The 27,057-nt window shown below is 37.6% G+C and overlaps 1 protein-coding gene across 3 annotated transcripts in view; it reads right to left on the bottom strand.

Moving 5' to 3' along the window:
* AKAP6 (A-kinase anchoring protein 6) overlaps positions 1-27,057 on the bottom strand; it is a 314,138-nt gene that overhangs the window by 88,824 nt on the left and 198,257 nt on the right. For all 3 annotated transcript variants that reach the window (XM_063117789.1, XM_063117791.1, XM_063117790.1), the window contains 2 exons: positions 9,762-9,910; positions 1,369-1,489 (listed from right to left, as the gene is read on the bottom strand). In XM_063117789.1, coding sequence (XP_062973859.1) covers positions 1,369-1,489; positions 9,762-9,910 — 270 coding nt within the window. The remainder of the gene's footprint in view (positions 1-1,368; positions 1,490-9,761; positions 9,911-27,057) is intronic.

Raw genomic sequence — 27,057 nt, 5'->3', positions numbered from 1 at the left:
TTTTGTACTGCTGTGATGTCATGCATCAACAGAGCAGTGGCCTTTGTGGACAAACATATGCATTTATTTGCTGACTCTTTCGATCTTGGTAAGTTAATAAGCTTTCTTCAGAATGTTCTAAAGGAAAGGGAAAATGCATGGGACACTGGCTTTATTTTTGTGTTTGTATATTAATAGTTTGCAGAGGAACTGGGATACCTAAAGTAGTTCATCAACTTTGCTACATGTACCAGTATTTCCTCTCTTCAAGTATCTTGTGCAGAAAGTTTTTTTCACAGAAGCTACATAGAATCAAATGTTTTGTTTTTTTAAAAAAGCACATTTGGTTAAATTATCAAACATATAAGAAGAGAAGGAAGAAAGCAACTTCTATTTGACCTTGAGTGTTTCATTCCTTCTATAAGAAATAATAAAAAAGCTAGAGGGTAGTTGTTTCTCGTCATTATACTGTTGCTGATTCTGTGGTTAGTTATTAATTTTATTTTTTATGATTCACAATCTGCTCTTTGAGATATGCCATATGCTCAAAGCAATTCAAGGATGACAACTGTCAGAATTAGTCCAATAAAAATTGCCTAAATGAGGAAGATTTACTGCATCCTGATATTTCTGTATAAAGCCTCTCCTCCACTTCCCAAATCCACACACACACACACGCCACCGCCCTGGATTTCTACATCATATACAAAAGTCTAGAGTGGTAGCTAAAGATGAAATTACAGCTTTTGAAGAAGTTATCTCAATGCTTTGTTAAGGCCATGTTATCAGGCATCGTATCAGAGAAAAACAACAACCTTTTTTCCTCATTCTTAGGCAAAAGATTTGTAATCCACACACAAGTTTACAATTACTTTGCTTAATTTGGAAGGGGTGCATTGTCTTAATGCAAGAATATCTGCTTTCTATATAACCAATAAAAATGAAATTGGAAGAATCCTATATCTTCAAAGCAATAAACTAAAAACAAGGCATTTTTTTCTTTACTAAAGAGGTGTGAAAGGTAGATAAAATCCAGAAGAAAGCTCCAATCGAAACACATTTTCTAAATGCTACTATCATTTTTTCCTCATTTTGTTTGAGTCTCTTTATGAATGCAGTTTCATCTATTTCTATTCACTTCAAAGACAAATCTTTGTCCTCCTATAGAATTGCGCCAAATAGAATGTGATAAAGGGAACATCTCACAATTATGATGTTGGTGCAGGCTGTCAGCACACAGGGCATGGAAATGAGGTTGGGGACAGGGAAGGGAATTCTAATAGACACCATGATATATACAATGAACGCAGGGCTATCCTGTGAGAGAAAGACTTGTCAAACTAATCAGATCTTCTATAGCAAGGTAAAGGCAGTAACGGAAGCTCTAACCTTGTAAAGATGCAGCTGCTGCTCCTCTGACATCATCAGGTCATGGCTGTCTATCACTATGGATTCCATGTCAATCAGCCAATCCCAGAGCTCCTGGTATTCCGAATCAAAGTCCAAAAGGCTGCAGATAAGGAACAAAATGTATTATGCATAATAGGTTATAAAAAATCTTGTATTAGGATAAGGTATTCTCAAAAACGCATGGTATTCCTAGCTCCGTTGCGGAAGAGATTCTTTATTTCAAAAGGATGGATGGAAAATTCAACTCAAGTATAAGCCATGACCTAAATCTCAGCAAATTATGCTAGATTCTGTCAACAACAGCAGACATATTTCACTTGCTTCAGAAACTTAAGAAATGGGAATTACATATAGAGCTGCTTAATGGTTTTTAAAGTGCTAGCATATTTAGCAAACTTCTCTGCGATGAGCATTATGTGCTATTATTTTCACCAAAAATACTACTTTCACAGAAAAATGACTCAATCCATTTAGCTATCCCTCTGCTGTCTATCTGCCTATCTCTGCAAATATATATCCTACATTTATTTTCATGCATGAGTAGCTAGCATTTCAACATAACACTTTAAGATAGGCTTGAGTGAATATGGTAAGCCAGTGAGAACCAAGGCCAGATACAGTATTAGACAGGTGTTCCCTACAGACATGTTAGAAACAAAGGTAAGGACAGGAAGTCAAAACAATGAATCCTTGAATAGCCAGCAATCATTAAAATTCAAAGAAGGATCACAACGGTTTCCAACAAAATAAATCATTAGAATAAGGAGCTTAAAAGGATTAATGTTATTCTCTATTGAAAGCCTAGTGAATAAGTAAAACACTGTGATACGAAAAAGAAAAAGAAGGTGCACATGGAAAAACTGCAAAATTTTCTGAAGGGTAACTCTCAAAAATCCAGATTTCCTAAACTGTACCTCTCCATAACCTTACTTTCAGCTTTGAAGTATAATTATGAATCTATGGACCATACGGTAGCATGTGACACTTATAGTATTATTGCTAACCAAAACTATTTATATGGCATATTTAAATTTAAATCAGTGATATCCACTATACTTCTTGTAGGCCACAAAGGGATCAGTACAAGCCACAAGCTGTACAGTATGAATACCCTGGATATAAATATTTGGGGTGCACCTATTAATGTTGAATTAGATAACGCTACAATTATGATTACACTTAGGGATAGTTCTACAGTACAATAATGTTGGAATGATTTGGGATTCTCCCCTCCCAAATGTATATCCATTGCATATACATGGAAAATTTATATTTTGGGATGTTTAAGGGTGACCCCCAATCATAGGAATGTCCTTGATCATGCTATAAGGATGACATATTTCATTTTACTATTTTCACTTATGTGCATTCACAGGAGAGGAATTCAAAAAGTCATCCTATGGTTAAAAATCAGAATTTGTCTTTAGAATAGTGCCTCCAAGATTGTTCAATACACCACTGAAATACCTAATGTGTACTTTCTGTGCAGGCTGCAATGAGGAGGATTAGATCTCTGACCTTGGAAAAGGGGATTCAAAGAACCCCATAGTCCCTGGTACACTTGCCCAGGCACCATAAGATTATTCTCTAAGTTAACTAAGTGCGAAGGCCATTTTAAAGAGTATAAAACAATTCCTGACATGCTTTGGGTGTGTCCCCCATCACCAGGGAAAGGAATTGATTGAGAAAGTGAAACTGGACTACTTCTTTCATATACCATGATGAAGAACGGATTCACTTGAAATCACAGAATTGGAAGAAACCTCAAAGGTCATCTAGTCCAACTCCCAGCCAATACAGGAAACCCACTATTATAGGATCCCTGATACGTGGCCACCAAGCCTTTGCTTAAAAGTATGTAATGAAAGAGAATCACCACCTTCCAAGGCAGTCTGTTCCACTTCCTTATGCTTAGCTTTACTTGTAAGTTAAACCCATTGGCTTGAGTCTGATTCTCTGTAGCAACAGAAAACACATTTGCTCCATCATCTATGTGACAGTCCTTCAAATATTTGAAGATGGCTAACACACTGCCTCTTAATTGTCTCATCTGCAAGCTAAGCATATACACTTCCTTTGAAGATGTGGACAACACTTGTCTATGCTTCAGCTGTTAAAAAATTATAGTCAGAAGCTCTGAGATTATATTTTTAGATTTCTGTAGTATTCAAGGATGCAATTCATTCCTGAAGTCTGAAATCCATTTAAACTGCTTAGTTCCTCCTGTACCACCTATTTTGCAATGGTACATCGAATAATACATCTGAGCAGATATGGAGAGGGGCATGCTGTGGGCTGCAAGGGGGAGCAGAAATATGACCCATGAGTGGTGTCCTTTCTGCTGGCAAAAAAGATACCTTTGCATATAGGCCATGGATTTCATTTCAAGTCATTGTGTGTGGTTTTGTGCATTCTTTGCCGATTTACTTTCTCCCCACTTCTCTCAAATAAGCATCTTTTTAAAACTGTGACATTTGATGGCATTTTTTTTTAAAAAAGGGGAGTTTCTAACAATTTTTTTTTACATCATGTCCTACGCTTCCACAATTTTAAGTCATGCTTTGTGTTCCAAGGATAGTTCACAAAATCTTGCCTGATTATGTGCTCTCAGGGCTTGGGGAAGGCAGAATGGCAATGCAGAAACGGGCCTTCTCTGTGGTGGAATGCCCTCTCCCCTGTGATTTAGGATGCACTGACAATAGTGTACTTACAATAACTATTGAAAACATACTTCTTTGTACAAGCTTTCTTGTACTATTAGCGCTGATTCTGCAGTCCTGTGTTTTTAGATAGTTTTGATGTGTTTTGCTCATCCTGATCCTTCTGTCTCTGGATATAGTTTTAATATATATTTTAATGTTGTAAACCACTCTGAGATTTTTTAAAATAGTAAGCAGTATATATATTTTAAAATAAATAAATAAACTAAATAAACGAGCTCCAAATGTTCCTAAAATAATAACTGCAACAACATAGCCAACCAGTTAAGCCTAACAATATGGATATAAGTTTATTTAAATGGCTAGATAGCAGAATTGAGTTGTAAGGAATGTATTTCAGGGGACAGGTAATAATAAATGCAGACTTGCACACCTAATCCTCTGGATTCAAACATATTTCTTAAGGTGTGGACATTAATTTATTATATAAAATTAAAATTCATGAGAGTCTTTCTCATGAGAAAATCATCCTGTGGGTACCATTAATAAACAAAAAAATAATGTGGTATTATTTTCACAAGCCATTTGTTCAAGTTTAATATTTTGTATAATTTCTGGTATTGTTATTCAAATTGCTTTTTTTTTTTTGCTAAAGTACATGTTCTATTTTAAAACACCAAGAAAAGGCTGCATTCCATGTAAAATAATCAATTCATGCAAAACAAAAAACCACCTTCTTAAAAAAAGTTATAATCTACTATATCCTTCCCCCCCCCAATACCATTTTGAAAACTTAATAAAGCATCACATACTTAACCAGAATAATTTCATAAAATTATCAAAGGACTTTCAACTCTGCATATTTTGAACTTTCTTCACTATTTAGTAAACTATACTATGCCAAAGCAAGAATCTTACTATAAGAGTCTTACTATAAGCCTAATGATCCCTATTAACAACTCTTCAATAATTCATTATCAAAGCAACTTGATGATTCAAAATTTGAACACTAATTAATTGGATATTGTCCATGTGTGGTCCAAACAAATCTCTGATCTAACACTCAAACAAAACAGGAATCTGCATTTCTGCCAGTATTTTGTTAGCTTACTTACGAGGGAGTAAGCTCCATTGGACACAGTGGGACTTAATTTTAAGTAAATCTGTACAGGTTGTACTGCACACAGTGGTTATAGATCCATAGCAGATTTCACAGTTATCATAGTACATTAACATGTATTAACAGTTATATATCTGCATGATTCACTTCTATGTATTCTCTGACTACAGTAGAGTAGTGCAAAATTTTGAAGTGCAGTTGCCATAATTATGCCTCCAAGAGGGAGTCCAAAAATTCAGGCAGCTGTGATGATCCATATCAACAATCCAGTTCTAGAACTTTTATCTCCACCAGGAGCTGGTCTTTTTAAAGCTAATAGGTCTTAATGGCTTGTTCAAAACCAAACCATCCCAAAATATTTTGCATTATATTATTATTATTGGGAAAATTCATTTCACCCCAGTCACTGTGTGAATTGCACCTAAGCTTGAGGGGGACGGGGGGATGGACAGAGAATGGTGAGGTGGGTGGTAGATGATGTCAGCAACCCTATTAATGAAAATGTGCTGGTGCTGCTTCCCTGCACAACCCAGCACCATTACACCAGTGTATGTGAATGAATCACATTCTTCTTTTCTCAATCTAGATTTCCTGTCCACCTCTCTTCGATTCTGTTTTCATTCTCATTCCACCTTGTAGAGAATCTGTGTAGATGTGATACACAGTAAAGTCAAATGGAAGATGTGAAAATCTAAGAGACCTGTAGATTTCCCCCTAAGACAAATTATTTGCCTACTGTGCACAGTCTGCTCACAGCCTTCAGCAATATTAGGAGCTCGTTTAAAGGAAATCATCAAAGGATCTTGCTCATGTGCATTTGTATGAAGAACTTCAACAAAGTTTATTATTATAGATACATAACAACTGATAACCAAGTACAGTTGCCTATATTTTTTCTGATGAATATGCACAAACAAAATGGCATACACCTGCACACACTCCTTTTACATGATGTAGAAGTTGTATTTTTACTTTCATTAGGAACTGAGGTCTTACTTAGGCCATTTAATTGTAAATGTTCCATAAAAATATCAGTTATAGACTAAGATTTATAATTAGTGAATTCCTCTGGTTTTTTTTAGTGATTGTTATTAATTATTACGTATGTTCTTCTTCTTTTGTTCCCTTTATTATGTTAACCTTATTTCAAAATAAAATAAAATTTCATGGGGAAATCTTTTCAGTGTACAGATTTTAAAAACTGAGGGAGGTATCCAATAGCATGAACATAAATTAAATTACTCTAGCATTCAGGACCTCAAGCACAATACCAATAGCGTTAGCTAATGAGATGGGATTCCCCAGAAAATCTGTTGTGTCAGCTAATCCTTTTGGCATTGTGCTAGAGGTCCCTTCTGCTAATGGAACATAATTTACATTAGTGCTAGAGCCTGATTGGATACTGACTTGAAGCTCAAATCCAGTGGCTATGTTCCATGTGTGTAGACCGTTCAATGTTACCAATGTTATTTTATTTCTATTTCTTAACAGAATTTATATTCATATCAAAGCATTACATCTTTAAAATAAATAGGGATGAATATGACAAAGCACTTTGTGGATTGCTCCTTAAACTTAGTATCAATAAAGTAGTCCTTAAAGGACTACTTCAAGAGAACTGAGTCGATAACATAAAAGGTAACACGTATATTGTATATTGCTTCCCAAAACTTTTCTAATAATAATACTCCTGAAATCTGATAATGTTGTCTCTTTCTCTTCAAGTGTGACTTAAGTTTAACTGTTAGACTAGGTGGCCTAGGCTGTAATCCATTAACTGCTTACTTTAGATCACATATGGGCAACCCACAAAGTCTGTCCATGTGGCCTGAGGAGGCTGTATATGCAGCCTGCATGGGTGCCCAAGCATTTGCTGCTACCACCACCAAATTGCCCACCACCAAATTCCCACTACTCAGCTAAGCTGTGGGCTGTTTGAAGCACAATTATCATGGGGATGGTGGCTTACAGGGATGACCCTCCCTATTTTTAAATGGGAAGGTGTGTAGAGAGAGTAATCTCCATGTGGGTTCCTCCTTCCCATTTAAATCACATTCCCCAGCCAAGCTGGTCGGTGCTGGGAGAAAGCTGGGCCGGATCTACACTACTGCTTTAAAGCGCTTTATAACAGTTTTATAGTGCTTTAAAGCAGTTAAAGCGCTTTATAACTGTTATAAAGCGCTTTAAAGCAGTAGTGTAGATCCGGCCCAGGTCTCAATGGCAATCAACTGGGCGTGGAGGTGCAGTAAAAACTTGTACAGGGAGAGAGCTGTGGAAACAGCTGTGGAAACTATATTGTTCTGTTGAGCTTTAAATGGATTTTAATGTTCACTTTCTGTTTTATCTTAAAGAAGATATTTTCTCCCATATTTTGTTGATTGTTTTGATGTATCGATGTTTGATTTTGTTTGATGGTTGTTCTTTTAGGTAATTTGTATATTGCCTTAAGTATTCATTGGGTGAAGGGGTCAGTTCTGAAATATGTCTAATCAATAAATAAATTTGTTTTCAGTGGAATTTACTCCCAGGTAAGTGTGTATAGGACTGCAGTCTAAGTCAGTGACAAATATAAAAAAGGTGTCCATTCAACTTCAGTCACAGCAATTAAAAACAGTCTGAAAAGATGATGATGATATGATGTAGGGTTTTCCTCCCACTCTTCTATTCATATAGTACCCAGAAAGATTTATATTAAAGAAAAATATAGAATACACTTTGAAACAATCAATTTCAGTGCGAAATACAAATTTTAAATAAGACAATCTACTCAAGCCTTGAAATAAATATCAATTTAAAAACAGCAGCAGAAATTACACATTGGTACATTGAAATAAAAATAAAATTCAATTTCAGACTAAAAAAACCACAGAATCTGCTGATGAATCTTCAGAGCCGAGGCACCACCTCCAAAAAGGCCCAGTCTGTTCTGCTCACTCGCCTCATATCCCAAGATAATGGCCCAAGATTAAAGCTTCTAAGGTAGATCTTTAAGCCTGGCCAGGTCTATATGTGATCAGTCTTTGAGGTAACTCAGTCCAAGACGGTTTAGGGCTTTAAAGGCTTAGACCAGAACTTTAAACTGAAACAAACAGGTAGCCAGTAATATTGAAACAATATAGGAGTTCTATGCTTCAATAGTTAGGTGCCAGACAAAAGTCTGGCTGCTGTATTTTGAATAAATGGATGTTTCTAAGCTGTTTTTAAAGGCAGTCCATGTAGAAAGCATTGCGGTAGTCCAGTGCATTTATTTATTTATCTATTTGAATGTATTTCTCAGCTGCCTTTCAAGACCATGGTCTTCCCAAGGCAGCGTACAATGTAAAGCAGCAAGAATATCAGAATATAAGAAGAGTCATGTTAAATCATACCAAAGGCCTGTCTAGTCCAGCATATTTTTTTTCACACAGTTGCCAACCATCAAATTACAAAAAAAACCCACCCCACTTTAAATTTAAACCATTTAAAATAACCAGTTAAAATAAAATATAATTTTAAATACCTAACAGCAGCAAATACCATACCATTACCAAGTCCAGGTTCTCTAAGAGAGGCTGCAACTGACAGATCAGGGGAAGCTGATAAAAGGCACTTCTTGCAAGAATGGTGTGTAAAAACCACGCAACAATAAACCAAGTACAATATTACGTTAAACTAGAGTAATATGCTAGAACTCTCTCTCTCTCTCTCTGTGTGTGTGTGTCTCCAGGTATTTGAGGGTGGATGGATAGGATGACAACCCTCGTTGTCGTTTTTTTACCCTTCCTCCTGAAGATTTAAAGAAAAACAGATGATTTATGTGCAGAGAGGGATGCAATTGGTCAGGGAGAGAATTGTGTCCATGATACACATTTATAGTTCCCATTTCTCCTTTTAAAATTATATTTCCCCCCCTTTTGGGTTTCCCAAGTAAACAACAACCTGTATTTTGTTTGTAGGTGGCCCCATTTTGCTTCTAAATTGATTGGCACAAAGTCACCTGCATTACTATTAGAAGGAATAATGCTACTGATTAATTACCAGATGGTACCAGGCAATCTTCAACATGCCTTGATTGTCAGTTTCTCGGGGGCATCAGGTTGGCCACTACTGGAGAAAAAGTGCTGAAGAAAGTAGACATTTGGTATGATCCAGGAAAACATGTGTATCTTACATCCTTGATAAAATGCTGCTAGGAGACCTTGGGGAATCCAAAGATATAAATGGCCAATTCTTTATATGTACCATAAATATAAATTTTGAGGTTATTCTGTGCATTCTACTTGAAATAATGAACAACTGTAGTTAGTCTGACCTTACAGTGATCAACTGATGTAGGGCAATGAGTCACAACACATTGATCTTTATATTAATAATCTAACACACATATACACACAGTGTGATCCAGAATATTTCTCTCTCTCTCTCTCTCTCTCTCTCTCTCTCTCTCTCTCTCTCATATACACACACATATGAGAAAGAATGACTGATTCTTTTGGCTTACTAGAAAAAATCCTTCTGACTAACATAGTAGCGAGGATGAGAAGATCATGTTTTTTAAAAAGAAGAAGATACAGATCACTGAGAATAAAACAACAAAAAGAATAGTTCCCTACCCATTACTTCCCACTGTGTGAACTTTTGACATATCCGCAAATTCTTCCTTTCGCTTGCTACTGCTGTTGTATTGCTCACTGTACAGCTTTAAGGACATCTGTTCAACAGCATCTCTTTGTGCTTCCAGACAGCATAGCTGAACCTCAGCCTAGAAAAAGAAAACAAGAAATAAACCCATTGTTTTAATTCATAAGGAAAGCATTTATAAAGTTATTGCTTTCTGACTCAATGAACTCAACCAACAGTTATCATATTCACATGGTATTAAATATTCTCCTAATGTTACTGTGCTGGTTTTTAATAACATTAGCTTTATGCAGGTTTTTTTGAGTGGGGGAATAGTCCACTCCACTCCCCCCCTTCATCTGTGGCAACCTATTTACAGCCCTAATTCAATGGCTTTGGAACTACTACTTCTTCTTCAAATTGGTATTCTTCGTAGAATTATTTATTTATTTATTGCATTTATATCCCTCCTTTTTTCCTCCAAGGAACCCAAAGTGGTGTACATAATCTTCCTCCACTCCATTTTATCCTCACAACAACAACCCTGTGAGGTAGGTTGGGCTGAGAGTCTATGATTTGTCTGAAGTCACCCAGTGGGTTTCCATGGCCATGTGGGGACTAGAACCTGGATCTCCTGACTCCCAGTCCAACACTTTAGCCACTACACCACACTGGCTTTCACGTAGCAATCAAGGAGCAATACCACATGACAATGTCACTGTTCCTAGGAAGAAGGTGATTGCTTTGAAAAAAGAAATGGGACTGTGAATACTCACCACTGAGCAAATACTTTAACCCCTTTCAACCCCCCCCCGACAAAAAGGGGAGCACTTTTGGAAGAATGGCCCAATTGTTTGGGGGGGGGGAAGCAAACATGACTTGAGCTGGGCCATATATAGCTGATTTGATTTGATTTGATTTGATTTGTGCTCCATGTTTCTAGCAAGAAAAATGGCATTCAATAACTGACCCTATTTGTGCATATGTGTTTATCCTGAATCCAGGACCATGACACTGAGTATGTCATCCAGATTTTGGTTATTTTAGCCTTATGATTTATCTAGATTACCTTGCCCATTTTCTAGATTACCTTGCCCATTCTTGCACTATGGAAATTCTGAGGCACAGACCATACTGCCTGTCCTCAAGGACTTTCCAATTCATATCAAGGGAAGGGGAAGTTCTGTGCTTGAAAGGGGATTGGTGTATGAGGTCATCCTCTCTATTGAAGTGAATAAGGAAAGTCAGTGAAAAAGCTCTGTGTGTACATTCAGAATACTCATGACGATCTGAGCTGGGGGACACTGTACTCTCTCCTTCCAGCAGCTTCAAAGGTTATCAATGAATAAGTTGCATACATAGTTGCACTGCACGCAAACATGTTTTTCACATTTCAGAGGCTCAGATTTACAACAAAGACAATAGGTTTGGGGTTTGGAGCCCATTCCATATGGCTTCTTAGAGGCAATGCCAGGTCCAGGTTTTTGAGGGCCCTTGTCTACCTTGTCACTGCCATTGTCACCAGCTGTTATTGTTCCTCACCCTCTTTCTCCCCATTGCTACCACTTGCTTGCCACGCAGAGAGACAGTGAGCAAGTAGGCAGCAGCATTTGCTGCTTCTCCTTCTCAACACCACTGTTGTCTGGACCAACAGTGAGCAAGCAGATTGTAATGGCGAAAAGGAGGATCATGTCCAAGGAGATCTTGTCAGTGGGCCCCTGCTGGTGTGTGGGACCTCAGCAGGTGCCCAACCATGCTTACCTTTGGCACCACCATAGAAACAAATTCAACACATTGAATTAAATAGTCATTCAAACAATTATTCTACTCCAAGTAATTTTTTACTAAAGTAACCTCTTTATAATACAATGCTACTACCACATGTGTAACATTTCATTACATATCCATGATATTCAACACTTGTGTAGCATTTCCTCATATAACATTTGCATTTAGTATCCAGACCCATCAACATTCAAATGTTATACGAGGAAATGCTACACAGGTGTTGAATATCATGGATATGTAATGAAATGTTATACATGTGGTAGTAGCATTGTATTGTAAAGAGGTTACTTTAGTAAAAAATTACTTGGAGTAGAATAATTGTTTGAATGACTATTTAATTCAATGTGTTGAATTTGTTTCTATGGTGGTTGCCTTTAGGGTTCTTTTTTGTACATATTTTCACCACCATTGCCTTTTCTAGTATACCTTTGGCACCAGCCCGTACTTAGAAGTATAGGGAATAGCTTTTTGTGGAGATACTAGGAATGTAAAAATTCATTTCAAAGTAATAAATAGTGTGATATTTTTATAGTGTTGTTCATAGTCATGCTATTAACTATCACAGTCACCAACATGCAACCATAAGACTACCAAGATTGTTTGAGCTTGGTTCCCTAGAAATTATTCATTCACCCATTGATTATGTACTGCTTAGCTGTTGCCTAATGTTTCATACGCTATTCTTTTTGCTCATTGTTTTTTTTTTTACTAATGATGTAAATAAAAACAAGGCCACAGAGTTTTCATTGCACCAGAAATTAACTTTCTAAAGATTACTCAGCAACCTCAACTTTAAGCAAGAAGATGTACGTTAGCCCTAATGTTTTCTTTTAGACTATTTCCTGGTCAAAAAGAACGTTGAATAATATTTGGCTTCAGAACTTATTGAATAAATATTTTATGTATTGCAGCTGTGTTGATGAGTTGGATTCTAGAGCTGAGAGCACCAGATGACACGGGGATGGATTTGGCTGTGTGCCGTGCTTGCCCCTGGGTAGCCGGGAAGAGTACAGAGACAAGGCTGAATTCAAGAGCACTTTGGGGCCAATATGGTATTGTTTTCTTACAACATGCTCTGCTAAAATGTTGACTCACCAATTAAAATTACATTGTGCTTCAAAAAACCGCAGCACTTTTCAACTTAATCCCACTTCCCCATTTGTCACCAGCCACAAGTTATTACATAAAGACCCTGGATATAGTGAAAGGGGGATTCAGAAGTTTAGAAAGAACCGAGTGAATAACTTGATTATTCGGCTATTGGGCGGTATAAAAATGTAATAAATAAATAAATAAAAATAAATTGATATAAGGCAGGTCCAGAGTATAAATCTGGTCCTGCTTAACTTCAGAACCTACACCAAATAGGTCTGAAACACAAATTTACCCAGAGTGGACAGCATAACTGCTGGTGGTCTATGATAGCAGTCTATTTCATGTACTATGATAACAGTCTATTTCTATGAACTATTCTATGCAAGATTAGATAAAAAATATAAAGTTAAAGGAATCTGAAAACAGAAAAAGCATGTTGAGAACAGGAAGAAGAGCCATAGCTCAGTGCTAGAGTATGTCCTTTGCATGCAGAAGGTCCCAGGTTCAGTCTCTGGAATCCCCAGGTGGAGCTGGGAAAGATCCATGCCTGGAAACTGGAGAGCTGTTGCCATTCAGTATAGACCAGCTTTCCCCAAACTGGTGGACCTATAGATGGGTGTTTTACAAAACACATCACCCCCAGGTCAATGGACAGGTATGAGAAGAATTGTAGCCATAAACACCTGGAGGAGGGCAACAGGTCGGGGTCAATGTCGGGTTAAGTGGATCAATGATTTGACTTGGTATAAGGTAGCTTTCTTTGTTCCTAAGTCCATGCCTTCTGCAGTCAGCTGCAATGTTCACACAGAGCTTGGCATTCTCTTCCTTGTTCTGTAATAGGGAAACACCCAGACACATGGGGTTGTGAGCCTGGCCTAAGGCTCCAATCCTAATAACAATCATTCACTGGTTGTGCACAAATTATGTCAAGAAAGAAGTCGTACAACTCCCAGCATGGCTGGCTGGGGAATGCTGGGAGTCTAAATATTCATAGGATTAAACCTTTTCCATTCCTATTCACAAACTTTGCAGCTTTTGATTTATGTTTTCCAAAAGACCAATTAACTGCATTTTTAATTTCTTTATTGTCATTATTATTTACATATTATCAGTAGCTGAACATTTCCCAAAATTAAGTATCTTCTGTAATAATTTCTTTTACCACTATTATCAATTTAGCTTTGAGATTTTCCTTGAGCCTTGGCAATCTCATGCATTTGGAAAACTAATGGAAAAACCTTTATGAATGTTTTTATATAATTAGTAAATAAATAAACAACCACAGCATTCTGTTCTATGTCTCTTATTAACTTGTCCTGGATAGGATTGCTCGCCTCTATTAGAAGATAACCATCATGTTCTACATCCCACTTTCAGAGTTTTCTAATAATTAGACTTGGGCTATATGCATACAAAATCTCTAGCAGACCTGGAAAGCCCTGGACCATGTGGAGGTATATGTCCTACATTCTGAGAGATTCTTCTTTTAGGATTTTTATAGTATCTAAGAAGTTATAGATTATGCATGTCAAATTACATCTCTCTCTAGATATGGGAACTTTTCTAGGAAAACTTCTCAGGAAGTGGATAAGAAGGTGAGGTTTCCAAGAATTAATCAAAGAAAATTCACATCAACCAGTCAACTAATTAATATTTCTGATTTTCCAAAGAGTTCACATAAAACTGATTACAAAAGTAATCAAGGCTGTAGAGATCACAAAGGCATGAGTTATATATCTCCTGTATAACATCTTATTCCCCCCGCCCCATTCTAGCTCAAATCTACTAGCTGGCTGGGTGCTTCTGGCCCCAAGGTCAGTATCATAGAATCATAGAATCATAGAATAGCAGAGTTGGAAGGGGCCTACAAGGCCATCGAGTCCAACACCCTGCTCAATGCAGGAATCCACCCTAAAGCATCCCCGACAGATGGTTGTCCAGCTGCCTCTTGAAGGCCTCTAGTGTGGGAGAGCCCACAACCTCCTAGGTAACTGATTCCATTGTCGCACTGCTCTAACAGCCAGGACGTTTTTCCTGATGTCCAGCTGGAATCTGGCTTCCTTTAACTTGAGCCCGTTATTCCGTGTCCTGCACTCTGGGAGGATCGAGAAGAGATCCTGGCCCTCCTCTGTGTGACAACCTTTTAAGTATTTGAAGAGTGCTATTATGTCTCCCCTCAAACTTCTCTTCTCCAGGCTAAACATGCCCAGTTCTTTCAGTCTCTTTTCATAGGGCTTTGTTTCCAGACCCCTGATCATCCTGGTTGCCCTCCTCTGAACATGCTCCAGCTTGTCTGTGTCCTTCTTGAATTGTGGAGCCCAGAACTGGATGCAATACTCTAGATGAGGCCTAACCAGGGCCAAATAGAGAGGAACCTGTACCTCACGTGATTTGGAAGCTATACTTCTATTAATGCAGCCCAAAATAACATTTGCCTTTCTTGCAGCCATATTGCACTGTTGGCTCATATTCAGCTTGCAATCTACAACAATTCCAAGATTCTTCTCGTTTGTAGTATTGCTGAGCCAAGTATCCCCCATCTTGTAACTGTGCCTTTGGTTTCTATTTCCTAAATGTAGAACTTGGCATTTATCCCTATTATATTTCATCCTGTTGTTTTCAGCCCAGCACACCAGCCTATCAAGATCACTTTGAAATTTGTTTCTGTCTTCCAGGGTATTAGCTATCCAACCAATTTTGTGTCATCTGCAAATTTGATCAGCGTTCCCTGCACCTCCTCGTCCAAATCATTAATAAAAATGTTTATTTATTTATTTATTTATTTATTTATTTATTTATTACATTTTTATACCGCCCAATAGCTGAAGCTCTCTGGGCGGTTCACAAAAATTAAAACTACAATAAATCAACTAGACAGGTTAAAAGCACAATTACAAAATACAGTTGGAGACTGTGTTGAGGAGCACTTGGCCCAGGACTGAGCCCTGCGGTACCCCACTCGTTGCCTCTTCCCAGTTTGAGAAGGTTCCATTGATAAGTACTCTTTGAGTCCGATTCTGTAGCCAACTGTGAATCCACCTAATAGTTGTTCCATCTAGCCCACTTTTAGCTAGTTTGTTAATCAGAATGTCATGTGGTACTTTGTCAAAAGCTTTGCTGAAGTCAAGATATATGACATCCACAGCGTTCCCACGGTCCGCAAGGGAGGTTACCTTATCAAAAAATGAGATCAAATTTGTCTGACAGGACTTGTTCTTGACAAATCCATGTTGGCGTCTAGTGATCACCGCATTGATTTCAAGGTGTTTACAGATTGACTTCTTTATAATCTGCTCCAGAATTTTCCCAGGGAAGAAACTTTTCAATTTGGTCTCCCATCCAAACCCTGACCAGACCCAGCCCTGCTTAGCTTCAGCAAAATGGCTGGCTCCTACACATTCAGGCAATTCCTCTACACATTCAGGCAATTAAAGTGCTGACACTGACCTTCAAAGACCTAAAAACTCTAAAGCCTACATACCTTGGGGAATGTATCCTCCCAGATCCCCATCCCCATAAATTCATGGATATGTTCTGCTCTGTTTTTACTACTTCTCTGAAGTGAGATTGCAGGTGCAGAGCCAGGCTTTCTCTGTAATGTCATCCAAGTTATAGAACAACCTCCCTCTGGTCGTTACATGGATGGCATTGCCAAGTGAAGTCCTGGGTTTTTCAATGGCATTCTCCGCTGACTAACTGGTCTTTTAAGTGTAGCTATTCTAACTTGGGCCGGGTCTTCACTGCTTTAAAATGGTTTATAACAGTAGTGACAACTGTTGGGGCCCAGGACACACTCCATATACAATTTTCAAACCATTTTCAAAGTGTCATATCCTGTTTGGTATAGATCTGGCCCTGGTTGAATGTTTTTATATTGCAACTCTGCTCCTGTTTTATTGATTGTTTTAATGATGGTTGATATTTTATGAATTACAGGCACTGGCAGGGCACAAGCATTACTTTTCTGGGCTGAATACAAACTTGTAACAATGCCCCCCCTTCCACACACATCCCATGATCCCGTGCCATACATGCAATCTCATGAGTCATGAAAGAAAAGTTTGCTTTAATTTAATTAAGGTACATTTTTTAGAGATTATTCTGGGGTGTTTCTACCATGACCCAAGCAAGCTATTTTGATATTTATTGTTTAAGATAACATCCTGTCTGAAAACGGGTCCTACAAATCTTGCTGACTATAACTTTTTGGTTGGTGCTAATTTGACTTTTTTAAAAATAGACCAATTCACATTAAACTTTTTCTTTTTGCCACTTTCATTGCAAAATTATGAGCGATCTCTTATGTTTTTTGTCTAGCCTGAACCTTTCAGAAAAATAATTATTAGACAGTGCAGTATTCCTCCTGCCTTTTGTATACTGGTTGGTTTTAGACTGTTTTTGTACACTGATACAGGCACTGTTTTTCAGCAGAGAATACAGCTTGTAATAAGCGCTTAACTAAAATTAATAACTTATATCGGGGTGAGGAGTAACTACATCCAACTGAATTCTAGATCTTTGCATATTTCCTAAATTGGATTGCTGCAAATCTTTCCCTGCATGCTTTCATTATACGGCTGCTTTTACTTTTTTTTCGTGTGCATCTGATGACTGCTCAAATATATTTCGCATCATAGATTTCTGCTGTGTATGCCTTGTTGCTTTCCTATTTCCCCTACGGAAGACAAGCCCTTCTTTTGCTCATCTCCATGAACCTCCAGTGAATCTATAGACAACTGCCTTCAGGAGAACTGCTCCACTTATCATTTGACAATTTCACTCTCTCTACATCAACTGTTTTTATATGTAACTGTTGTCTTCAGCTATTGAAAACATTTTCAGCAAGCACAAATCTTGACAGTTATAATCTTCAAACAGATCTTTCTGATTTTTGTATGAAGTCATCTATCACAAGGCTGCCTTCCACCCTCCAACGGCTCATGTTCTACAGATATCATTGCAATTCCAGAGAGGCTTTGAAAACCTCAAGTAGGTATTGATTAGTTTATTTTTTAAAAGAAATCTTATATACTTCAGAGGCCACTGTAATCTCAAAAGTCAAGAAAATGTGTGTTGCAACAAAATATATAAGAGTAAATCTACTAAAGATTATTAACATTTTAGATTTCTTTTTTTAAAAAAAAGATGCCAAAGATGTTGTTGGTCACTCATCAGTTCTGCATCTTGGTTGGTTTATAAAAATGTTTTGGCAGTCAGCATAGTAACAAATGAAATTTATGTCTGCTCTTTTTTTTAGCAGAGAAAAGAAACATCAAGATGACATATACACACACGTATAAATCCACCCTGAGTCAAGGATTGCATGTTGACAGTGTTCACGTCTCATGGTACAACCCCCCAATAAACTTAATTGGCAATAGAAAGGGGCCTCTGAAAGCTTGCATTTCAAGGAAAGTGGCTTTGGTGTGGTTACAAGTACTTGCTTGAAGTTACAAGTGCTTGCTACAAATTTTGCATTGAAAAATTGTAGCTACAGGCTATGGTAGCATCCTTGGAACTTGCATGGTCCTGCATTTGAAGAATTGCTGGGGAACATTTATTAAATCACATTTTCCTAGATATAAACCACAGAATTTTGACAGTCTGGCATGTGATCACAATGTGGAATGGAGTTGAATGAGTATCACAGATACCTGAAGGTACTCATGGCAAGGAAATCACAGTAAAATCAATAAAGACTTTTGTGACCCCTTAAAGACTGGAAATTTTTTATTATGGGATATGTTTTCATGTACTACAGCCCATGTCAGGTTAGTTCATAATAAATTTGTCTTTAAATTTCCAAAAAACTCTTTGTTGTTTTTGCTGCAACAGACTATGATGGCTATCCGTCTAGAAACTGATGATGAGTAACACATTTCTTTCCCACCACACTATTAACATTTTGGGAATTTGTATGAGTCTATTTAATGATTACATTTCTTTCCCATTTCCCCACCATATGGTGTCAAGGTGGCTATCAGCAATAACACAATTGCAATTAATAATTGTATCATCATGTATAAAACACCAGCTAAATCTATATAAATAAAAATGAAAAAGACCGTTCGTTACTGTCGTTATATCTCCGAAAGTTCTTCACAGATTGCTTTGAAATTTTGACACAGCGTTGCGTTCGAATACGCGAGCGTTGTTATGTAACTCTGTTCTATATGGGGTCAAAGGTTTGTCTTAAAATCGAAGAAATAGGCCTCCTCAAAACCAGTCCTGCTGATCATTGTGACATCACCAACCAGTAGGCCAATCCGCTGCCTCTGCCTCCTCTCCTATTTGCATGTACTCTCGCAATTGGCTGAGTGAATATAGATGTCACACCTGTGACAGTTACACGTTCTGAAGAAAGGTAACTGCCAGGAGTTTCCACTAACCTCCTCACCGTAAAAACATCCTTTTTTAAAAAACCAAACAATCTGCTTTACTTCATCCAAATAATGCCTCGCAGAAGATCACACTTAGGTCGTCGTACTCGCAGAGCGGAAGCACTGCGATGAGAAATTGCAAATCAGACTGAGGAAGAACGGGCATCAGCAAACGAGAAAAAAAGAAAAAGAATGCCTCAAATACGTGCCAAGGAACCAGCCAAGCAATGTTCAGCCAGACTTGAGGATGCACGGTTGTGAGCATGGCAATCGCGTTCTACAGCTTCAGATCTGCTTTGTTCTCAACAGAATGAACGCGACAGGCTGAGAGTGGCTGAAAGACGTCAACGAGAAACAGCACATCAGTGTCAAACACGACTCAATTTACAATCGCCTTGCATTCTGGTACAACCCAGCTGATGATTATAGTTTGAGGTGGCATGTTTTCATCGGCACTATGACTGAAGTGTGTCCTTATTGCAAGGCTCTTAAATTTAATGGAGAAACAAAAGGAATGTGTTGCGCTGCTGGAAAAATTAAACTGCCTCAACTTGGAGAACCACCAGAGCCATTACAAACTTTGCTTGCCGGATATACCGCAGAATCAAAGCATTTCCTATCTAACATCAGGAAATACAATTCATGCTTCCAAATGACGTCGTTCGGCGCAGAAATCATCACAGTTCCATTTATGCCAACTTTCAAAGTCAAAGGACAAATTTATCATAAAGCCGGCTCCTTCCTTCCATTTCAAGATAGTCAACATAAATTCCTACAAATGTATTTCATTGGTGATGGCAATGATGAATTGAATGCACGCTGTGGAATTTATACCAGCATAAAAAGGTCCATCGTTTCAAAACTGCAACAGCTACTTCACGAAAAAAACAATTTAGTACATTTGTTCAAAACAGCAGTTGACATGATGCCATCTGATACACACAAGATTGTTATTCATGCTGACAAAACGCCTGCTGGAGAACATGTGCGAAGATTCAATGCTCCAACTATAGACGAAGTGGCAATTGTTACAGTCGGAGATCAATCTTGACAGGACCTTTCAAAGGTGAAGATGTCCTCATTCCTCGCATTCCTATGATTCCAACAGATATGCCATTTCAATTTAAGAGATTGCAATTCCCAATTCGATTGGCATTTGCAATCACCATCAACAAAGCTCAGGGCCAATCTTTAGAATTGTGCAGTTTAGATCTAGACACAGATTGCTTCTCACATGGACAATTATATGTTGCGTGTTCTAGAGTCGGCAAACCAGACAATGTCTATATCTACACAGACAATGGAACAACTAAAAATATTGTATATCCACAAGCATTGTGAAATTAAACATATTAGAAACATCCACTTTGACTTTTCTTTCTTTTCAATTTAACCAGACTGAGCCACAGCAACTCGTGGCAGGGTACAGCTAGTACAAAATAAAAAAGCAGGTAAACATCAATATTATTCATAAAAATTAGCTGTTAAAACCAATTACAACATATTTACCAGTCATGTTAAGGGCTAGAGGTCTGTCTAAATAGAAATGTCTTTGACTTCCAGCAGTCATTCATCAGACGTGGGGCTAGCCTATTCGCCCTTGGCAAGAAATTCCAGAAACCAGGAGCAGTGACTAAGAAGGCCCTCTTTTGCATTCCACGTTGGGGGGGGGTGTCATTTGATTTTCATTAATCTCCCCCCTTCATGCTGAAGTCTCCCAAACCAGATGTGATCCTGGTGATTTGTTTATTGAATGAATGAATGAATGAATGAATGAAATGAATGTTCAGGAAATTCCTCTAACCATCAGTAGAGGCTACAGAGGGAAGGGGGAGGCAGGAAAACCCCACTTCCTGAACTCATTTCAATGAACTCTGTTTCATAACTAGAATGGAAGTTAGGATTCTAGCCAAATTTTAAAGAATAGTTTGTTTTAGTATTGAATTTATACAATGAAACTGTCCACATATCTTATTAGGCATATTCTCTCTTTTGCATTTCACATAATGGTTGGGTAAATAGGCTACCAGAAGGCTAAGAACATAAGAAGTTCCCTGCTTGATCAGATCAAAGGCCTATCTAGTCCTGCATTTTGTACCTACAGTGGCCAAACAGATGCCCATAGGTAGCTCACAAGCAATAGATGAGTGCAATAGCACTCTCCTGGTCTTGTTCCCCAACCACTGCCAAATAGAGGCATAGTTCCTCTGATATTGGAGGTAACATATAGCCATCATGACTAGTAGCCATTGATAGCCCTTTTTTTTAAAGGGTATGGTCTTTAAGCCATTTATGTTTTCTTGATTTCAGTGATATGTAATCTTTGGTACACGGTTATGAATATCTTTAAGCACAACAGAGTATTTTAAGAAATAAAAATTCATTTTTAAAACAAGGCAGGTTTCATAGCAATTGGTTATGATGTAATATTTTAAAAAGTATGAGAGAGAAGCCCCAAACTTCTTAAAGCTCTCTAGATCTAACACATATACATATAGAATTCCACGCAAACCAGAATTTCTCTTTTGTTTCAATGTTTGGAAATATACCTGTGCACACCAAGTAACTTGCACCCACAAAACATACTTACAAGCTGATGTTTCCGGTTGTGTGAACTTACTTCCATGTGTACATTATCGTCCACAAGTGCGCAGTAGATCCGCTGGCTAGGGAAACTGACTTTTGGTTCAGGAATTTAAGGGCTGAGTATAAACTCCCTGTTGGTCAGTGACAGAAACAGCACTTCCAGATGGTACAAGAAGGAGCTGCCTCTTGCCTTCCCCAATCTGGGGTGCCCTCCAGATGTTTTGGACTACAACTCCCATAAGTCCCAGACAGCATGGTCAATCATCAGGAATAACAGAAATTATCCAAAACATCACAAAGGCACCAAGATGGGGAAGTTCAGCTAGTAATTTGCTTACCCAGCTAGCAATACTTTGTTGTAACATCTAAAAGAAACTCACACAGAGGATGTGCTAAAGTTGTTTCCACATTGGAAGCTTGCACATCCTTCACCACCACTTTGGCCATTAGAGATAGGAATGGGGGAGAAACTGTTCGCTTTGCATTTTAATACGCTTACCTAATTTCAGTGCGAACTGAAACTCAATTATCTTTCAAAATTCACACTTCTCCAACTTTGCAAAGCATTTCTCCAATCAAAAATGCATACAAAAATATGTGTATTATAGGAAAGTGCCCAAAGAAATGCATATATCAGTGAAAATTGCATTAAAATGCCTTATATTAGGAAGATAGCTTATACAAATTATATATTATGCAGAACTGCATACAAAATGTATATATTACAAGAAATTCACACGAAAAGGCATATGAATGTTCATGCGAACTTTAACAAAATTCTCAAAATTCAGGACGAACTGAACTGGAAAAATAATAGGTGAAGAAATGGAAACTGACGAATTTGCTCATCCCTATTGAGAAAGATATGTCACTTGTGCGTCCGGATGGCAGAGCTTATTGTAATGTCCAGAGCCACTTTAGAAAACATAACTGTGCTAACATACACTATTTGTATTGTGGAGAGGTCAGCTTCCCTGCTGCTGCTGAATTCCTGGCAATTTGCATACCATTAAAGCATTAGCTATAATGTTTGGGAATTTTAATTTTAAAGCTATGCTGTTAAAGATGTCTGCTGAATTGTAAGCATCTATGACAGCTGGGGAATTTGTTAACTCTCTGATAGTTACACTATTTGTGCCTTAGTCTGGAAGGTAGTAAACAAAATCCCTCTCTACTTTACCACAATGAATGAGATTTTAATGCAGGAGGTGGTGGTTTAAAAACAAATTTTATCACAGCAATGCAGTAATGAAGGCAGCATGTCTCTTTATTTTCAATATTTTGTATTCAATAAAAAATAACTTTAGTGCATTTATTTGCTTATTTTTGGCCTGGGGTGCAGTTTTATGTGTTAGTACAAGAGAGAAGGAAGCATACCATTCTAAAGCAATTTTGTTTATTTCGGCTGCAATTCTATACATGCTTTCCTAGGAGTAAACTCCACTGAACTCAATGTGACTTCTGAGAAGGTATGGGGTAAAACCCAGCATATGTCCTACTTAAGGTAGAACCATTGAAAAGGCATGACTAACTTAAGATGCATTCATTTCAATGGGTTCTAATCTAAGTAGGAATTAAGATGGATTTTACCCACTGTATATGATTGTACTGTAACAATGCCATCCTATACATGTCTACTCAGAAATAAGTTCCATTGAGTTCAGTGGGATTTACTGCTAGATAAGTGTGTATTTGATTGTAATCTTATGGTGCAATCCTATGCATGTTTAGACAGAAATAATTTTTACAACTCCCAGTCTGCAACTGGCTCAACATTTCATTACATATTACTTACTTAGTGAACAATCAAAGTGATGATCTGAAAGGTGATCATTACTGATGGTACTTCATAGGGCCTTCATTATAGTACGATTCTGAACTTCCAACCACATTAGGAGCTATCTTGGACTGCCATGTATACATCCATCTCCTGCCTTTTCTTTGTGAAAGGTGACTAATGTACGTTGTAAATTATCCATTAAAAAAATCCATATCAACCAACTTAATATAAACAACATCAGAAATCATCTAAGAGCGCAATCCTATGCAAGTTGAGAAAAAGAGAAAAGTCCTACAAGTTTTGCATTGCTGCTGTTTTTATCTGGTTGAACTTTTATATTGTATTTTATATTATGGTTTTATACTGTTGTTTTATACTTTGAATGTTTTTAATTTTTGTGAACTGCCCAGAGAGCTCCGGCTATTGGGCGGTATAGAAATGTAATAAATAAATAAATAATAAATAAATAATAAGTCATGGCTAAGAGTTGTAGGACTTATTTCTCTATAAACATGCTCAGGATTGCACCATTAATGGCTTTTCATAGTATTTCTGGGTCTACCATGTGTGGTCTAGGTAAAATCCATCTCCATTCTGCTTTTCCTACATTCCATCACTTCAGTATAGCAAACAAGAATGAACGATGTATAATGAGAACAAATAACCCCACTTCTCACATTTGGCTAGGTTACTGCCTCTGTCTACCACAATGCTATCTTCATAATAGTGAGAAAATGTTGATTACTACCAGAGTTACTTAGAAATTCTGTGAAACAGTAAATCCTTGGATAATGGCAGAATGGAAGGAACAAAGCAGGAACAACAAGAATTATTTTCATATGAATAACAATTTAGTTATCAAAACAGTAGTGAACAAGCATGACTTTATAGAGTTCTTTTAAAAATGTTAGCCTCCTACGGTCCTAATAGTCTTTTTCCTATGGTTGTGGAATGCACTCAGCCCGGTTCCTATATCCTTATTTCAAAGAGAATCATTCAAGCCAACATCCATCCTGTCAAGAATCTTGACTTTGAGCTGCTAATGCAGAATAAAAATCAATATATATTTTGATCATTTGATGAATATTTACTTCTTTCTTTAGTGCTCGGGGATTTCAAAACGAAAACTGCTGAATCAAGTCGTTTTATTTTTCTGTGTTTGTGCCAACACCAATTTACTACCCTCCAGAAAGTTCCTGAACAAGACATCCCAAGTGGCATACTTGTTGGTTTTTCCTGTCAGTCATAACAGGGTGCCAGCAGGGAGCCATAATCATTTCCCTTTCATACTGTTAGTGCTCCAGAAAGGCGTAGCTTGATTTACTTCCCCAGAAAAAGTAAACTTGTCTTATTTAGACATCCGATAGAATGCTTGTGTGTTTATTCCTTTCGAGGTGGAGGTGGGGGTGGGTGCTGCTGTGCCTGAAATGAGACTACCTATTAAAAGTTAAATGTTTGTTTTTAGGGTTTTTTGGCTCTCACAAGAAACAGAATTTATAGCTGGGACTGAACACAAGGAAATCCTGGGAACACTAAGAAAACAAAGAGCCTTAAAAATGCACGTTCTCGGTGGATTTTTCTGAAAAATGACACTCAAATTCTTGCTGACTGGTATAATAGGTCCTTACAACTTCACAACATTATTGAGTGTGAAAAGACATGTTGCTCCAAAAAGCTCAGCAATTCAGCTGCTGTTGCTGATGATGATTTTGATGATGGTGATTTAATACTATGGATTTTAAAAATGCATATCTGAAGTCTTCCAAGATCCATTGTTTCCGCAGTGATTTTTTAAAAAGCACCTCCACATTTGAAAAAGAATTGGATTGGTTTAACAAGAACTGTAAATGCCAGCAATTTTGGCCTTGCAAAATAATTTTATACTGACTCAGTAGAAGGGATTTAAATTAAACAGCAATTTTGTTGGTTTCTTCTTATAAATTAAATAAAAGTGGCAGCAGATGACTTACAGAAGGCTGATATCTGCTAGTACAGTTATGAGATATTATGCAAACAGATGTTTTAAATAAAATAAAATATTTAGATTGCTGAATACAAAGGCAATTATAGAATGTCTTTGTTAAATTACATTTTTCATTTTCATTTGGGTGGGGTGAGGGGGTAGGGAGACGGGGGCGGGGGATTGTCCTGGAAACAGAACCAACAGGAAATGATGTTATATCTAAAACAGCTGGAGACTGTAGCTAATATAAATTTACTTGAAAATAAAAATGCTTTATGCCTCTAGAGACAGGCTGTAACATGCAGTAAAATAAAAGATGAGAATATAAATGTATTGTTAAATCTTTACTTTATGTCTACATATTGTACTAAGATGTGATCCACCATCATAGATAAAGAGACTATAGGGCTGGTGTGAAAAAACATAATCTAGTTAATACATATAAGAAATTTGAAAGAAATCCTTTAAAACATTTTTTTTCTGAATCCCCCCCTTTCATATATTGCTCTCTAGATCAGTAGAGAATTACACCCTTAAAAATCAAAGACCCAAAACGGAGTTTTGCTAGTGGTTACTACTACTTGACCACTGCAATTCTATCTCACAAAAACATATATTTTTCTAGAACGGTGGGCTCATCTACACCAAGCAGGATATTCCACTATGAAAGCGGTATATAAAAGGTAGGAGCCACACTACTGCTTTGTAGTGGTACTGAAGTGGATTGACAACGGTTGGGGCCCATGACATATCTACACCAAGCAGGATATAACACTATGAAAGTGGTATGTGGTATGTGTCCATGGGCCCCAACAGTTGTCAGTGCATTTCAATACCATTATAAAGCAGTAGTGCCTTTTATATACCGCTTTCATACCACTTTCATAGTGCTATATCTTGCTTGGTGTAGATGAGCCCAATGCTACTGCCCACTTCTCCTTGCTCTCCTGGTCCACCATCCCCATCCCCACATCCCATGTTCCCTTGCCTCTCAGTTACCATTCTCCCTGTGTGTCATTAGGTTCTACGTTTCTTCTCTTCATAGCTCTTCTGGTCCACGATCTGTCTTATGCACTCATTCTTTCCTCAGGTCCCTGATTCCCATTATGCATAGGTTAAATATTACTAATAAATGTACCACACAGGACCATTTTGTACCATGTGGTTTACTGGTTTTCAGTATTAATGCATGCATACATGGTGTAATATTTTTTTTGGTCTGTCATGATGCCAATGTGTGGTAAAGATTAGAGTCTTTACCAAGTGGTATAGCTTCCCCATATTTCTCATGTGGTTGAATTGTTATCTGTATTAGTGATCAGTGGTTGGTGATGTTGAGTGCTTTAAGTATTCCCCGGAGCAACAAAATGTTATGGCTTTAAAGGATCACCTTGTCCTCCCTGCTGTTTCTGTTAGTTCCCTTGGTTCTGCCATAATTTTCAAGTTTCACAATCTCACATTGTGTTATCAATGAAAGATTGAAATGCTTGCAGTTTTTGTGGTGTATATAAAAAAAAAAACACTTGGTTTTTGTTGCCCAAGTTTGCTTTTCGTCACTGAGAAACTAGATGCCCTAAAGTGTGTTGTCTGTGAGGGTACTATGTGTTGTGTGCTTATCTATGATTAATCTTGATGATTAATCATATTAAACATCCATGCATTGATTGAGCAGTGCATGCACTGATTTACTGATGGAT

This window comes from Elgaria multicarinata, chromosome 2 (assembly GCF_023053635.1).
Source record: "Elgaria multicarinata webbii isolate HBS135686 ecotype San Diego chromosome 2, rElgMul1.1.pri, whole genome shotgun sequence".
Lineage (NCBI taxonomy): Eukaryota > Metazoa > Chordata > Lepidosauria > Squamata > Anguidae > Elgaria > Elgaria multicarinata.
The sequence above is the reverse complement of the archived record's forward strand: the minus strand, read 5'-3'. Positions and strand labels throughout refer to the sequence as shown.